We start from the raw sequence: 15,986 nt of genomic DNA, 5'->3' as shown, positions 1-15,986 counted from the left end.
TGTTCCTGGGGAAATAATAGGTTTTTTTAGTTGTTTTTCATCATTATTCAAATATATTATCGAGAGAAAGAAATATACAATAGAAGAAAGTTTGTGCTCAAATAAAGTGGAAAAAATTGTGTATCGGGTTCAATTATCGAAAAGAGTTCAATCTACATAATGGAGATTACTGAAGAGTAATCAACATTTAGGTTTTGAATATTATGAGTATAATTATTAATATGAAATTAAATTTTTATTTTTTCTTCTAATTGTGTTAATTAAGTTATATTGTCATTTTAATTTTTAATACGAGCTTTTCGATCGGCGTATAAGGCCTTGGTGAGCGATGAATGGCTTGCTAGTGAGGGTCCATCGTCGACCAACTCGTGCTTGTGGAAGAAGATTTGGGGCGCTCAAGTGCTGCCAAGGGTCAAAGTGTTTGCTTCGCGGGCGATGTTAGAAGCGCTTCCTACGAGGGCTGGGTTGAGTAGGAGGGTGGCTTCGGTGGATTTAGTGTGTGGAGTATGTGGTGCGACGGAGGAAGTGGGGTTACACGCCCTACGGTGGTGTGGGCTGGCACGAGGGGTCTGGAGGAAAAGTGGTCTGCAGTGCTCGGTGCCGAGGGGTTGCTCGCGGGTGATTGATTGGTGGGATGCGTGTTTCACGCATCTCGATGATGATGACTTGGCGGTATTTTTGACCACGTGTGGGCTGTTTGGGGAGCAAGGTGCAAGCTTTTGATGGAGGGGGAGGCTAGACCACTAGAGGAGATCGTCGAGTATGCTCGAAAGTTGTGTAGGGAGCTGAAGGAGCTGCCATGTGTGAGGCCGCGGGGGCAGGGAGCTATTTCGACCGGGCCTATGCCGCGGTGGCAGCCGCCTGGGGAAGGCTGGGTCAAGATAAACACGGATGCGGGGGTCCTGAGTGACGTGGGGAGTGGTTTGGGTGTGGTCTGTCGCAAGGAGGACGGGAGTGTGCTGGGATGTGAGGTGATCCAAGCTACGGTAAGGTGGGAGGTGAGGGTGGCTGAGGCTAAAGCTGTGCTCGAAGGCCTGCATTTCGCTAGGGAGCTGGGGCTCTCGCACATCATGGTGGAGAGTGATTGCTTGGTTTTGATTCAAGCTCTGCAGAAAAAAAACGAGGGGTGCTAGTGAGTTCCATTTGGTTGTGGATGATATTTTAGATTTTTCTCGCTTCTTTACTTTTGTTATTTGGTGTTTTGTTAAGAGATCTAGAAATAATCTCGCTCATAGTTTAGCCCACTTTCAACCTTGGGAGTTTGGGAAGTGTAGTTGGGTTGATGATGTACCTGGCTTTGTTGCTGATTTGGCTATTTTTGATATGATAATTTAGTTCCCTATGGAGTTGCTTTCAAAAAAGAAGAGAAAATCATTCTCCTTAATTTAATATTTAATTGAAATTTCAAATTCAATTCTGTTATAACTTGTTCAATATATATGGCAAGTAGGAGGAAAAAAATTTATTTAATATATATGACAATTTAAATTCATTAAGGTTATATTAGACTTTTTAAGAGGGGATACCATCTTCCTCTCCCCTTCACTTATATAATAGAGATATTATAAGCTTATAAATTAATAGTTGCATTCATATAACTGAGTTACTTAGTAAAGTTATAAGTGACTAAATTAGGAAAGTACCTACTACAAACATTCCTTGCCTAATTACCCATAAATTATTATCATTAATCTAATGACCACTAATATATTATGATACTTATGAATTAAATATAAACTCATTTTGCAAAGTAAAGTGTTCCTAATATTCAATTATAAAATTTAGATTATAAGGACTAGAAGGTAATTAGCTTAACATAAGATTTTTAACTAATCTTTAACATAATTACCCAACTAGTTAAAGGTTTAATCTAAACCAAGTGATTTATTAACTCCAACAAAACAGTCCACTTAAGCCCAATATAACAAAGCAACTAAATTAAGTTAGATGACGACTTATCTTAACAAATCAGTTTCTAAGCCCAATAATTATATTTAACTTAATAAATTAAACTAACATGGATTAACAAAGTACTAAATCAGCTTCAATTCAACTCCATTAGCCCAACATTTATTAAATAACTTAACTAACACTAAAAGAAATCAGATCCGAGCCTAATAAATAAACATGCAATCATTGAATTGGTTTAACTAAACAAACCTGGGCCTAAATCTGTTTACAATAGTGAACTTGGGCTAACTTTAAAGTTAAAATTCTGAATTTAAGGGGGAAAACTGATTTATAAAAGGGTGGGTTTCCTTTACCTCTGCTACTAGAGCAGGGACGAACAAGGCGGGGGATGAGCTCCGGCTGAGGTGCAGGTGGCGGAAGCAGGCGACGGCACGGGAGTTCGGTTGCATTCGTCGGTGCAACACGCACGACCAAGCCACGGCAGCAGCAACGAGCTACGAATGAAAACAAAGGAGTGGACGAAGAAAATAGGAGAGAGAGTAGCGAAGGGCTACGGGGTACATCGTGGGTTGTCGGCGAGAGACTAACGTAATTTTGTCGGTCAGTGGGTGGTGCGCAAAAGGTGGTGTGCACGGTGGTGGTAGTTCGGTGGCGCTGAGAAGAGGAGGAAGGAGGAGAAGAAATTTTGTGATTTTCTTATTGTTTGAATTTCTGATTTTTTAAGCTCAGTTCCCCTGGGTATTTATAGGCGAATTTCTAGAGACAAACATGGAGGTGGTAGATGATGAATGGTGGTTCGTCATAGGGGAGGTAGTGTAGGGAACAAGGAGGGAGTAGGGGGAGGTGGTCGGTTGACCATGGTTTCTTTAAGGGGGTTTCCTCCTATTTTCTTTCTTGTTTTCTTTGGAGCTTTCAAGCTCAAAAATCTGATTTGGGTTTCTTTTACTCGTTTGGGCTCATAGAATAGGGCATTGGGCCATCAGAATTTTGTTACTAACATTTAGCCTCACACCCAAATTTCTTGCAAGGTTGACTACAAGACTTTAGTAATTTAATTTATACACTTCATTAACCATAAATTATTAAGCAAAATACTTAACATTATCTTAGTGATTTTCAATTACTAAATTTGGATTACTTTTGTTTAATAATTAAGATTAGTTATTATTTAAATGATATTAAAACTCGAGGGTATTACAATAACACAAGCACACAATCCAACCAAAAAATCCCCCCTAAAGTTGAATATTCGAATTTCCTAGATGTTGAATCTATGGTTTTAACACTTTTTCGTGGAGGCCATCTTTATTTCCAGAATGTGTCCAGTATGTTCACATATTCATATTAATAGAAGCAATGAAGTTTGGGATTAATGTTGAAGACGTTAAGACAATAATACATGATTTTCGTCCATATTTTGATTTTTAGAATATGATGTTATATGATCTACAATGCATTCCACCAAGAGCTTATAAGATTGACGATGAGTATACTGAAGATATTGATTTAGACAATACGGAGTGTTTCAACGTTAACAACAAATTATTGGTTGAATATCTATCAAGTGATTGATACGTAATAATTGAAGTCTTGATATTGTTTTTTATGAAATCTAAATTCGAATAATGTAGTTGTCGTAACCATAATTTATCTACCATCTTTTTTCTTTCTTTTTATGCATTTTCAATGTCGAATAAAATCGAATAATGAAATAATATTGAGCTAATACTTTTTCCCTTTATCAATGTACTTATTTTTCACGTCACAATCAATATATTGCATCATTTCCTTTCTCACTATCAATTACTATGTAGTAAATCAATTCCTTCATCAATGTATTGGTTTTGATGATGCATTTTTAATTTAAGGGAGCAAGTTGACCCATTCAAAGCTTTGTCACCATCAATTCATATTTACAATGACCTACCAAATTAAATGCAAAAGTCCCACCAAGTGGCAATAAAGTATGACCTAACCTACACGTCCATGGTCTTTATAGAGAGTCTAACTCCCTTGTTTTTTCATTCCAGCAATTCACAAAAAAATCGGTTTCTCTCTTGAAGGTCCATACTTATCAATATAAAGATCTCAAAAGTAAGCAATCAATTAAGTCACGGGTATGCTACGAGAAATCGACCCACTTGGACTAATTCTGTTTTACTTTAGCTATCCACTTCATCACGAATACTCTGTGAAAGTCAACAGAACACGACAACTTACAGTGATGGTTATCTCATGACTCGCTAGACTACTTTAAACTCACGTAAACAAGGTCTATAGGTATGACCAAGAGAGCTAATAACTCGAGTTTCAACTCTTGTTATAACATCAACACACAATCATACACTAACAAGTCAATTCATATCACTTAAATCAACAAGACTAGCATATCGAAGACATAATCAAACCCTTCCCTATAAGGTTTCAATTAACAATTCACACCAACTACAATTTGTGCATGCCATCACGCAACTCAATCAGTTTGCAATTCAAGAATCAATTAGATAATCACTAAACATTCTCAAGGCTAAAAGATGGACAAAGTACGAGAGGTGGGTGGGTCTAACACCACAAGACACACAAGAGCAAAAATAAAAATAAAAATAAAAAGGAGTGTCACTTTGAATCAAATAAGGCTCATCCCTATCCACTATAATAGTTCGTCCTAATGCGAACATAAAATTGGTGAGCTGAATACTTAAATGAAATAGGTGAAGATAGAAATTAACATCAAGACGGAATGTCACCTCAGAGTTCCTGTAAACAATTGGAACTAAATTTTGCATTATGCGACTCAAACATGAGTTTATAACACTAGGGAAAAAAACGGAAGGGCTGCGGTGCAAGGGCTGCATTTTTCTCTCACCCTCCCTTGTCATCACCACGCATCTCACAACAATAACAGCAACGACAACATCATCTCACAACATCATCTTTCATGTACCTTGGCAAACCACCAACAGAGGTGGCTGCACCACCACCACCACCTGCTAACGACAACATCAACAGACGCTGAAAGATGAGAGAGAAAGAGAATACTAGTGACCCCGTCGAGGAGCACCACCAACAACACCAACATCAACTTTATCGCGCGGCCGCGAGAGCAGGAGCGACGGAGAGAGAAATAACGCGAGCAAGGGAGGGGAATTCGAGGCAACTTACCCACGAATAGAGGAGAGATAAAGCGAGTGGGACGCGAAACTCCGATGATACCACAACGGTGCTTCGTGGATGCTACTGCTTTTCATTTTCGTTTGTTTTTTCATTTTCGTTCTTTTTTTCATTTTCATTTTTTTTCATTTTCTTTCATTTTTCTTATTGTAAATTTCGACTGTTCTTGATATGTAATTTTGTTTTTTTATTTTCGTTCATTCTTGTTGATATATAATTTCGTTCGTTCTTTTTTTTTTTTTTTGACAGTAAATTGTAATTTGATTTTCTTGTTGATTGTTAATAAATAATGTCGTTTTGTTTGTTTGTTGATTCATTTTTTGATTTTTCCTGTTGTAAATTTCTTGATATATTTAGGAGTAAAAAATTGCCAAAAACATATTTTTTTTGGGGTCAAAAGGGTTGCGGTTATGGTCAAAACCGCAGCCCTTTGTAAAAAGAAGGGCAGCATTTTAGGCCTGTTTGGGCCCAATCTTATCTGATGGGCCACCTGATTATCCAAGGCTCTAAGTCCACTCGCTAGCGTGGAGGCCCCCCGGTGGGACCCACCTGCCTTAAATTTCGTGCCAGCATGCCAGGGACAACCTTCACACTTCTCAATGCCTATAAATACTGGGCAGATCCCCATTTATTGAGGTAAGCAATCCTAGACAATCCACTTGGCAAATACCAATTAATACACTCCAACTAACTTGATCGTCGGAGGGGCAATCCCGGATCCACGCCCGGGGTAGTCTAACTCTTGTTCTGTGCAGGTCTCTTGCCAATCTCCGAGCATCAGGCTTACATCAACCCTAATCTCGATCACTCCCACCTAATACAAGTTTTTACCCGAAACAGGTTGGCGCCGTCTGTCGGGAAATCGATCTAAAAGCCATGGCCATCACTCGGAGAAACCAAAGGAGATGAAGGGCTCCCGCCCCCTCCAATCACTCGAGAGCGCCATCTCCCGAGGTGGCTGGTGAGACAACGAGTAACCCCCGCCTGGCTCCTATACTCTCAGCCCGCAATCAGCACATCCTCGAAGAGATTAACACTGAGAAGCAGCAAGTGTGGCTAACCCTGGAGCGCCTCGAGACAGGACTGCCCCTACTCCAGGGGGTCCTCCGCGCCTCGAGCAGACTAGTCCTAATCCGGTCACTCAGCAAGACCTTCAACAGCTGGCTGACCGTCTCAATGATAATTTCGAACGTGGCCTTCGAGCTTTAATGCTAAACTTCCAGGTAGGGGGGAATGGACTTCGAATCGGCCTCCCCTGCCCCCTGTACCTCGACTAGCCGCTGGCAGCGAACGGGTGGAAAATGTCGATCAACCACAGGTTATCGCCCTCGACCCCCCGGGCTCATCGCGGGTGTCTCGACGGGCAGCCCAGGCCGCCCCCGGCAAAGGGGATGCACGACACGTAATCAACGAGCGTTACTTTAGGCACGACAATCGTGATGCCCGGGAAGTCCTGAACAAAAAGAGGGCACAATCCAAGGCCATGGACATCCCTCCCCGCCCTAACCAGGAGCAGAGGGACCTCGAGAGAGGCCTCGAGAGAAGGAACGTCGGGAGGAGGAACACCGGGAGAAGGAACACCAGGGGCATAGGGAGCCTCGAAGGGAACAAGAGCCCCGACATCGGTGGGGTCACAGGCAACGGTCATCGAGTTCCGAGTCTAGCCATGAATCGGGAATTCGGATGGGAAATCTCGGGTTCACCACACTATTCGACGAGAACATTATGAGGGCTGTTACCCCGCGAAAGGTTAAAGTTCCACCCATTGACCACTACGATGGAACAACTGATCCCATCGATCACCTAGCCGCTTTCAAAGCGCAAATGAGTGTACAAACTAGCAGCGAGGCAGCATGGTGCAAGTTCTTCCCCACCAGTCTAAAGGGTCTGGCCTTAACCTGGTTTACCGAGCTGCCCTTCGGAAGCATATCGAGTTTCACTGCCCTCGAAACAGCTTTCAAACAGAGCTTCATAGCAGGAAGAAGGCATCGGAAGACCAGCATCCATCTCATGTCGATCAGACAACGGAGGGAGGAAGACTTAGCCGAGTACATCAAGAGGTTCAATGAAGAGTCTCTCAAAGTTTCTGACCTACAAGATAGCGTGGCGTTTACCGCACTCATGTCTGGACTATATCCGTCAAGTAGGTTCAAGCTGAAACTCGCGGAAAGCAAGGCCTCGTCGTTCTCGGAAGCTGTGAACCTAGCCCAGAAGTTTATACAAGCCTCCGATATCTGCAAAACACATGAGGAGCCTAGCTCCGGAAAAAGAAAACACGAATACACTCCTCGAGCGGACAACCCCAGGGACGCCCCTCGAAAAGAAAAAGATAAGAAACCTCGGTTGGAGAACCATTGGAATGACCCCCGGTACAACCTCAATCAAAGAGAAATCTACTTAGATATCAAATGGAAATATCCCTTGCCAAAACGCAACCCCATCCGAACGTCAGCCAGTAAGCGAGATAAAAGGCTTTGGTGCGAGTTCCATCACGACTGTGGTCATACCACGCGCGAATGTCGAGAGCTGAAAAGAGCTCTCGATAAGCTGGCCGACGAGGGGAAACTGAATCGATACTTAAAGGATCCGAAAGGAAAGAAAATCGAGTCCTGCCCGGAAAAGCAGACTCGAAGTGACGAAACTGCAGGGTATGTTAACGTCATCGCAGGAGGTTCGCCTTAGGGGGCTTAACCAGTCGCTCTCGCAAGAAACACCTCTACACCCTGAAATACGGGAGTGATGCAACCTCCTCTGCCATATGCCCGACCATGACTTTAAAAGAGAGCCATCGACCAATACAAACCCCGCACGGCGACCCCTTGGTTGTCGAAATGAAAATTGTGCAGCTTCGGGGTGGGTCAAGTTTTGATTGACAGCGGAAGTTCTGCGGATATAATCACTATCGACTGCTTAAGAAAACTAAAGTACGAAGAGAAATATCTCACTCCCATCGACCAGCCACTAGTAGGGTTTGGGGGACAGTCAGTCCACCCCCTTGGCTCGGTTAAACTTCCCACACAAATGGGGGAGAAGAAGGCAGGCCGGTATGTCATCATCGACTACCTAGTGGTCGATACCAGCCTTCCTTATAATGTGATCATTGGGCGGCCCACTCTCAACAAGGTAAAGGCCGCTATCTCAACGTACCAATTGCTTCTGCAGTTCGAAGGGGACGGTGGCAAAGTCGCTCGGCTATTTGGTGCCCAGAATTCTGCTCGGGAATGTTACATCAACAGTCTGAAAAGCAATGCGGAGAAAGCCTCTAGAAAGAGAAAGTGCCCCGAATTAGAAGAACCTCTCCCTGTCATGGGACTTTACATGGCTGACAATCCGAAACGGTATGAGCGACCTCACCCTGCCGATCGGGATGAAGAGGTATGCATTGATAAAGAACGGGGTCCCACGGTTCGGATAGGCAAGCAAATCCTCGAGGAGGTCAAGGTCCAAATCCTAGAGGTCATAAAGGAATTTCAAGATGTCTTTGCTTATACCGTTGATGAGATGCCTGGGATCGACCCTAAAGTCATGGTCCATAGGGTCAACATTCGAGAAGGGTATCGGCCGATCAAGCAAAAGCTCAAGCACAAAGGGGCAGAGAGGAGTACGACAGCCTCCGAGGAAGTACAGAAACTGCTAGCTGCAGGATTTATTCGAGAGTGCCAATATACTGAGTGGTTGGCTAACGTGGTCTTGGTCCGGAAGCAAATCGGAGCCCGGAGAATGTGTGTCGATTTCACAGACCTGAACAAGGCCTGTCCAAAGGATGACTTCCCTCTTCCTAAGATCGACAGGCTCGTCGACTCGACTCGACAGCCGGCCACGCGTTGTTTAGCTTCATGGATGCAAATGCGTGGTACCACCAAATTCCCATGGCTGAAGAAGACCAAGTCCACACTGTCTTTACTACAAGCTCAGGGGTATATTGCTTCAAAGTTATGCCCTTTGGCCTCAAGAACGCAGGAGCCACCTACCAGCGTTTTGTAAACAAGATGTTTGAAAAGCAGATCGGTCGAAACGTCGAGGTTTATGTCGACGATATGATTGTAAAGAGCAAGAAAGAAGAAGGTCATGTCTCTGACCTAAGAGAGACAGTTTCCACCCTCCGCGCCCACAACATGAAGCTGAATCCGAAGAAGTGCATCTTCGGTGTAAGGGGAGGGAAATGTTTGGGCTTTCTTGTCGACGAAATGGGGATCGGGGCTAATCCCGACAAAATCCAGGCCATCATCGAAATGAAGAGCCCTCGGACTGTCAAGGAGGTCCAGCGCCTAACCGGCTGCATGGTGGCCTTGGGGTGTTTCCTCTCTCGATCAGCCGACAAGAGCCTTCACTTCTTTCGAGCTCTAAAACAATCAACATTCGAATGGGGTGCTTCAGCAGAAGAAGCATTCCAACAACTCAAGAACCACTTAGCAAGCCTTCCCATGTTAGTTTCACCTTTACCAGGAGAAACACTCTTCGTGTACCTCGTAGTATCGGAACACGCCATAAGTGCAGTCCTCGTGGCCGAACGTGAGAAAAATCAACATCCGGTAAAATTTGTGAGCCACGCCTTTCGAGGCGCAGAATCCAAGTACCCCCCAATCGAGAAGATGATTTTCGCCTTAGTCCTGGCCACTCGTAAGCTTAAACCCTACTTCCAGGCTCACTCTATCAAAGTGCTTACAAGCCAGCCCATACAGAAGGTGATAGAGGGGAAAAATCAGTCGAGCAGGTTCACGGACTGGGCCAACCAGATATCTGATTTCGGTATAGAATTAGAGCCCCGGCGCGCCATCAAAGCTCAGGCCCTCGCTGATTTCATAGCAGAGTGAACCTCCCGGCATGAGGCCATTAAAGAAGGCCCCTGAAGCCTCTTCGTCGATGGGTCATCATCGAAAGTAGGGTGTGGGGCTGGGCTCTTGATCCTCGATCCGTAGGCCAACAGAACTGAGTATGCAGTTAAGTTCGATTTTGCTGCCTCGAACAACGAAGCCGAGTATGAGGCACTGCTCCTAGGCATTCAAATATGCAAGGCAGCCGGCGCCCGAGAGCTCAAAGCTCACTCTGACTCCCAGCTAATCGTGGGACAAGTAACAGGGGAGTTCGAGGCTAAGGAGGACAGCATGCGGATGTATCGGAGGGAGGTGAAAGAAGAAATTATTAGCTTATCTCTCTTTTCCATAGCTCACATTCCCCGATCAGAGAATCAACAAGCAGACGCCTTATCAAGGCTAGCTAGCTCAGCAGAAGACCTCTCGCCTCGACCTATAATGTGGAAAGTCCTGAGGGCTCCCAGCATTAACATAGGAGTAACCACCCTCGATAGAAGTCCCACTTGGATGGACAAAATCATAGCATTCATTCGAGATGGTAATCTCCTTGAAAACGAACTCGAAGCTAAGCGCATTCGAAGACGGGCACGTTGGTTCGCCTACCACGAAGGGCAGTTTTACAACAAATCATTCACCCACCCCCTCCTCCGTTGTCTCACCCCTCAGGAAGGGGACTATGTCCTTCGAGAAACTCATCGAGGGTCTTGTGGCAGCCATTAGGGAGCACGAACCATCGCTGCCAAGGCACTTCGAGCAGGGTATTACTGGCCCACCATGAGGGAAGATGCCTCGCCTATGGTCCAGAAATGCAAAGAGTGTCAGATGCACGCCAACTTACCCCATCAAGCTGCCAGCACCCTGACTACTATCCAAGCCCCATTACCCTTCGATATGTGGGGCATGGATCTCCTAGGGCCACTCCCTCCAGCTTTCGGACAACGTAGGTTCTTACTTGTCGCTGTTGATTATTTCACTAAGTTGGTCGAGGGGCACCACTGGCCTCCATCACCGATAGGCAAGTTCAACAGTTTATCTGGCAACACCTGATCACCTAGTTTGGAGTCCCTCGAGTACTCATATAGGACAACGGCAGACAGTTCAATAGCGGCCCCACTCGCGACTATTGTTCTAGATTTGGGATTGAGACCAGATTTTCTGCCGTTAGTCGACCTCAGACCAACGGGCAAGCTGAAGCAGCCAACAAAGTAGTCATGAAGGGGCTCAAGACAATGCTCGAGGGAGCAAAAGGCTCGTGGATCGATGACCTACCCTGGATACTTTGGTCTACCAGGACCACTATTCGAGAAGTGACGTGTCATTCACCTTTCAACCTAGTATATGGGAGCGAGGCTGTCTTACCTGTCGAATTAGGCATCCCATCGCCCCGCATCACCTTCTATGACCAAGACGCCAACGACGAAGAGAAGAAGTGTCCTTGATTTCCTCCCTGAGACTCGAGGAACAGCCCTCCTTAGGGCCATCTCCTACAAACTCAAACTCACCCGGCTGTTCAACCGTCGAGTCAAGCAGCGACCGTTTCAGGTCAATGACTGGGTGCTCCGAAAATCCGAATCCACGGGGCGACAAACTAGCTTGGGAAAATTACAACCCAACTGGGAAGGGCCATACCGCGTGACCTCGATAGTCTGCCCAGGCACTTATCGCCTCGAGGACCAGGATGGACGCCCCTTGCCTCGACCATGGAACGCGGACAACCTTCGCAAATTTTATGTCTAAATGGTTTGTCCCTCGAGCTTGGGGGCATACCATGTAGGGGCACTTCTAGTCACTTTGTAAGGCACTGAAAAACGTGTCGATCGCAGTCACTTTGTAAGGCGCTGAAAAATGCGTCGATCGATGTAAAATTGCATTTTCGGCATTATTTATAACAAAGCTACCTTTTAAATGAATTGCTTGGTCCATAAAACCTCAAGGCTCACTAAGCCGTCGAACAATAAAAAAGAGAGGTCTCGAGATTACTAACACATAGCAATGAGTTTCAAAAGACAACAAAAAGCATAAGAAGCTCGAAGAGCAAACCAATGGAGAAAAGCAAACAACAGTTTTATTCCATTAAGTTATAGTACAAGCTATCGAAGTCACTACAATACAAGTTCAAAGAAAAACTTAGATCAAATAAGAAAACCTAAGGGCCAAATATTAACCCTGGTAGGAGACATAAGAAAAGATCGGAGAAAAAGCAAGGAAAAAAGAAGGGCAGGAAGATAAGAAGAAGAGCCACGACTCATCCCTCGAGATTGGCCGGAGGAGGAGCTTGGTCCTCGACAGGCCCTTCCTCCTGGGAAAGCGCCTTGATACCCTCCTCAACTTCGCTCCAAGGAAGGTTGGGGGCAAGCTTCTCGAGAACCAACCGCACCTTGCGGAGAGCTTCGATCTGTCCTATCTCAGAGGCTTGCAGGGAGGCGTCCCCGAGGAAGGTCCTCCCCTCATCAGATTCCTTCCAGGCTAGGACCACGACATCTCGGCACTCTCGAGCCTTAGCAATGGCCTCCTCAGCACTCTTTCGAGTTTGCTCGATTTTCTCCTCAGCCCTCTTGCAGTCCTTGGCTGCAGCCCTATGCCTCTTGCGGGCAGAGTCCCTCTGCTTGAAGGCAATGTCGCGGGCCTGCTCCAGTTCCGCCTTCTTCTCTTCGAAGGCCTTCAGGGAGTTAGCCATCGATTCTTGGGCCTCCGAGAGCCGCGTCTCGGCCAGCCTTAGTCGATTGACGAGAGTTTGCCTCTCGTCCCAAGACATCTCCCCCGAAGCAGTCCTAGAGGCTATTCCTGGGACAGACCTTCGAGCCAGGGCCAGCACCCTGATCGACAGCTGATAAAGGAAAATGTTAGTAAACACAAATCAGAAGGCTAAAATGACTATGTATGACCTAGGAAAATCACCATACCTCGGTCAAGGTCGCCTTGACGGCTTCGACCTCTTGGCCATCGGGCGACAAGCACACCTTTTCATCCAGCTCCGTCACCAAATGCTCCGAAGCCTTGTCGAAGCGCGCAACCATCTCCGCCCTTGAAAGAGAAGAGAATGGTAACCTCACGGTCTCTTCGAGCAGAGGTTTCTTCGTCGAGGCTATCGCAACCACGATAGTGCTCGAGGTGGCAAGAGTTGAAGGGACAGGAAGGTCCTCGACCTTGATTAAGGCTGGCTCCTCGGCCTTAACCTCCTTCGGCTCCGTCTTAGGAGACAGGAAAGCTGGGAGCTGTCTCCCCCCTTCGACGGGAGGATCAGCCTCGAGTTTCACCGCAGGAGATCCCGCGGTCGTCCGCGAGGACGAGGATGAGCCCAGGCCAGCTTTCGCCAGCCTTTGACGGTTAGCCGCTCGAAAGGCTTCGGCAGTTATCAAGGGCGAAGACATCGTGAGTCGAAGATTAGAAGAGAAGGGAGAATCAAGTTTAGAGAGAGAGGAAGAGAAAGTAAAGTTGTGAAATCTGCGGGCGCTAATTATCCGTACTTATAAGCGCCATTGGCTACAAGTCCCCATAAAGGCATTAATTGCTCCCCTCTAATGGGCTCCCACGTGGAAAGGCCTAGGAGGAGGCCTCACGTGCCCCATACGCGCACCAATCAGCGGCCATCGGCACCCGGCTACGAGGGCCCTCGGACATCGAGTAACATGCCATTTCGAGTAACATAAGATAAGGAATAAAAGATGAGCAAAAAATGAATCTTCATTTTCATTAAGAACCAAGTACATCCTAAAAGCCGCTAAGGGCTTGGCTAAAAATGAATCTTCATTTCTACCAAAAGAGTACCGTAGAATACCTCGCAGGGCATGACTAAGTACAAAAACAAAGAGCTACCAAAAAACCCTAAGGTACAACAAACTAAGCAGAGCTGCTCGAGGAGCCGCTCTCCGAGGTCTCAGAAACCACCTCGACATCTTCGCTGTCCGAGGAGCTGTCACTCGAGGCCACCTAGTCACTCGAGTTCTCTTCATGGGCCACCTCCACTTAAGCATCATGTTCCCCGGAGGCTTGGGGGTTCTCGGCTTGCGGGGGCTCCTCCCCATAATCTCACCAACATCGATGGTATCATCCACCTCGAGCGTAGGGCTGGCCCCATTGCCCTCGTGGAAGGCCGCATCAACAGAGATGTTATATCCTGCCTCAACTGGGGACCAGCTCGCTTGGGGATATACCTTCCGGAAGGCCTCCTGAAGCCTATCCACAGCCTCTCGAGCAGCCACCTCGGACGCCTCTAGGCCCATATCCGCAGCGTACTCCAGACCATCCTTCGAGGTCTTCCATTCCTCGATGATCTCATCCCGCTTGCGAAGGACACAGTCCCGTTGGCTGGTCAGGTCCTTGATCCTCTGCTCGAAGGCAGCCTTCTCTTTGGCCCAGAGGACCCTTTCGTCCACGAGGCTCTTGTTCAGTTTTTTGATTTACTTAGCCTGCTCCTCGGACAACTCAGTTTTCTCCTTCAAGCCCTCTCGAAGCTTCCGAAAGCCTGTCGTATGTCAATGACTCATCACCGCCATACGAATCAAATGCTGAGGAAAAACAGTGTTAGTAATATTACAAAAAACAATGGCCTAGCACAAGAAAACTGAACTCACGTCAATCGAGGACGAGTGGAGCTGTTCGACCTCCTCCGCTTCGGAGAGGTTCCGGATCACCTTGAGGTTTGTCTTCGAGACAAATCTCTTAACCATCGAGTCAAAAAGATTGGCCTTTTCGAGAGTAGACTTCTGCGTGAAGTCACGAGCATCGGCCTCGGACTCCACCGCCTTCCTCTTCTTCGAGACAGGAAGCTCTTCTGCTTGAGCTAAGGAATCCTCCTCTGCCTCTACTACTGCGACCGACTTCCCTTTGGATTTCGGAGTCTCTTTGGTCGGTCGAGGAGCGTCCTCCGCGTCCACCACCCTCCTCTCATCCTCCCCTCGAGGAGGAACAATAGCAGACCTGGTTGGGGGGCGGACCTTCGGCCTCTTTGAAGGATCCTGAAAAAGAGAAGTAAGAAAGAAGCGAAGGCAATAGACAAACAACCACCTATTGACGAGGGTTACCTTTGGGGCTCGAGGGACTTTGTTGTCGCCCCTCGACAGCTTCATCTTGAGCTGCTCTTGAACCCTTTGATTGGCGGTTAAACGTTTCTGCATCTCCTCGTCGAGTTCCTGGCGAGCTATGACTGCAAGGATAACACAAAACAATTAGAACAAATGTGAAAAGGAGAGAGGTGGTCGAGGGCCTTAAGCATACAAAATCCCTACCCTAGGGATAGGCAGGGTTTAACCCCATTGACGACAGGAAGTGCTCGTTGCTCAGGTCATCCACGGCAGGATTCCAGAACTGGGGCACTTGTTTCTTGTCACCCCTCTCGAGAACCGTAAGACACTAGTAGTAAATGGCTACCCGGGCCTCACTCTCGAACATTCGAGGTACAAATCTATTCATCCATAGGTTAGGACCCTCGACTAAAGGAACCACTGGGAAATCCCACTGCTCAGCTCGATACACGTACATAAATTCAGTATGGAAAAATTGTTGGTTTCGTGGGCATAGCATCCATGACCTTGTAGGGATGACGAACCTGGAAACTCCACCAACCTTCTCCGTTTGGGGATGAAGACATGACGACCAGCTTCATCATGTTCCTCCAAAGTGTCAAAGAAGGTCGGACGTCCATCATTTTGCAGATGGCCAGGAATCCAACCATCGAGTCCACACTGTTGGTAATAAGCTGACATTGTGCCACGCCATAGGATGATAGCACATCGACTATGAAAGGGTCTAGGGGAAATCTCAACCCTAACTCGAGATGCGCCTTGTACAATGCTATGAAACCCGTTGGGGGGTGCAAACTGTCTCAGTAGGCTCCGGAATGTAGAGAGCATAGGGATGCTTGATGAAGAAAGAGCTCTCGAGGAATCGAGGGTTCTCCGACAAGAAATCCATAAATGGTCCTCGATTGTGAAAGTGGGCAATCCCTTTCTGTAGAGCAACCGTTCCCTCACTTCTACCGCTCGTACTCGCTGTAAGAGAGTTAGTCTCACCGCTCTCTTCCATCACTCGAACAGCCTGGTTATCGAGAAGATCATCTAAGTAACTCCTAGCAGCCCGGGATCGAGCAAT

The 15,986-nt window shown here is 46.6% G+C and overlaps 1 protein-coding gene across 1 annotated transcript; it reads left to right on the top strand.

The window, feature by feature from the left end:
* The first annotated feature begins 6,765 nt into the window (after positions 1-6,765).
* Positions 6,766-7,764, top strand: LOC104884455 (uncharacterized). The gene has a single exon (XM_010669103.2). It carries the CDS (start codon positions 6,766-6,768, stop codon positions 7,762-7,764), a length of 999 nt encoding a protein of 332 aa, XP_010667405.2.
* Positions 7,765-15,986: the final 8,222 nt, after the last annotated feature.

This window comes from Beta vulgaris, chromosome 3 (assembly GCF_026745355.1).
Source record: "Beta vulgaris subsp. vulgaris cultivar EL10 chromosome 3, EL10.2, whole genome shotgun sequence".
Lineage (NCBI taxonomy): Eukaryota > Viridiplantae > Streptophyta > Magnoliopsida > Caryophyllales > Amaranthaceae > Beta > Beta vulgaris.
This window is presented reverse-complemented; position numbering and strand designations above follow the sequence as displayed.

Bases quoted from the DNA above. Each gene is read 5' to 3' on its own strand.
- LOC104884455 (XM_010669103.2), top strand. From the start codon at position 6,766: ATGGGAAATCTCGGGTTCACCACACTATTCGACGAGAACATTATGAGG.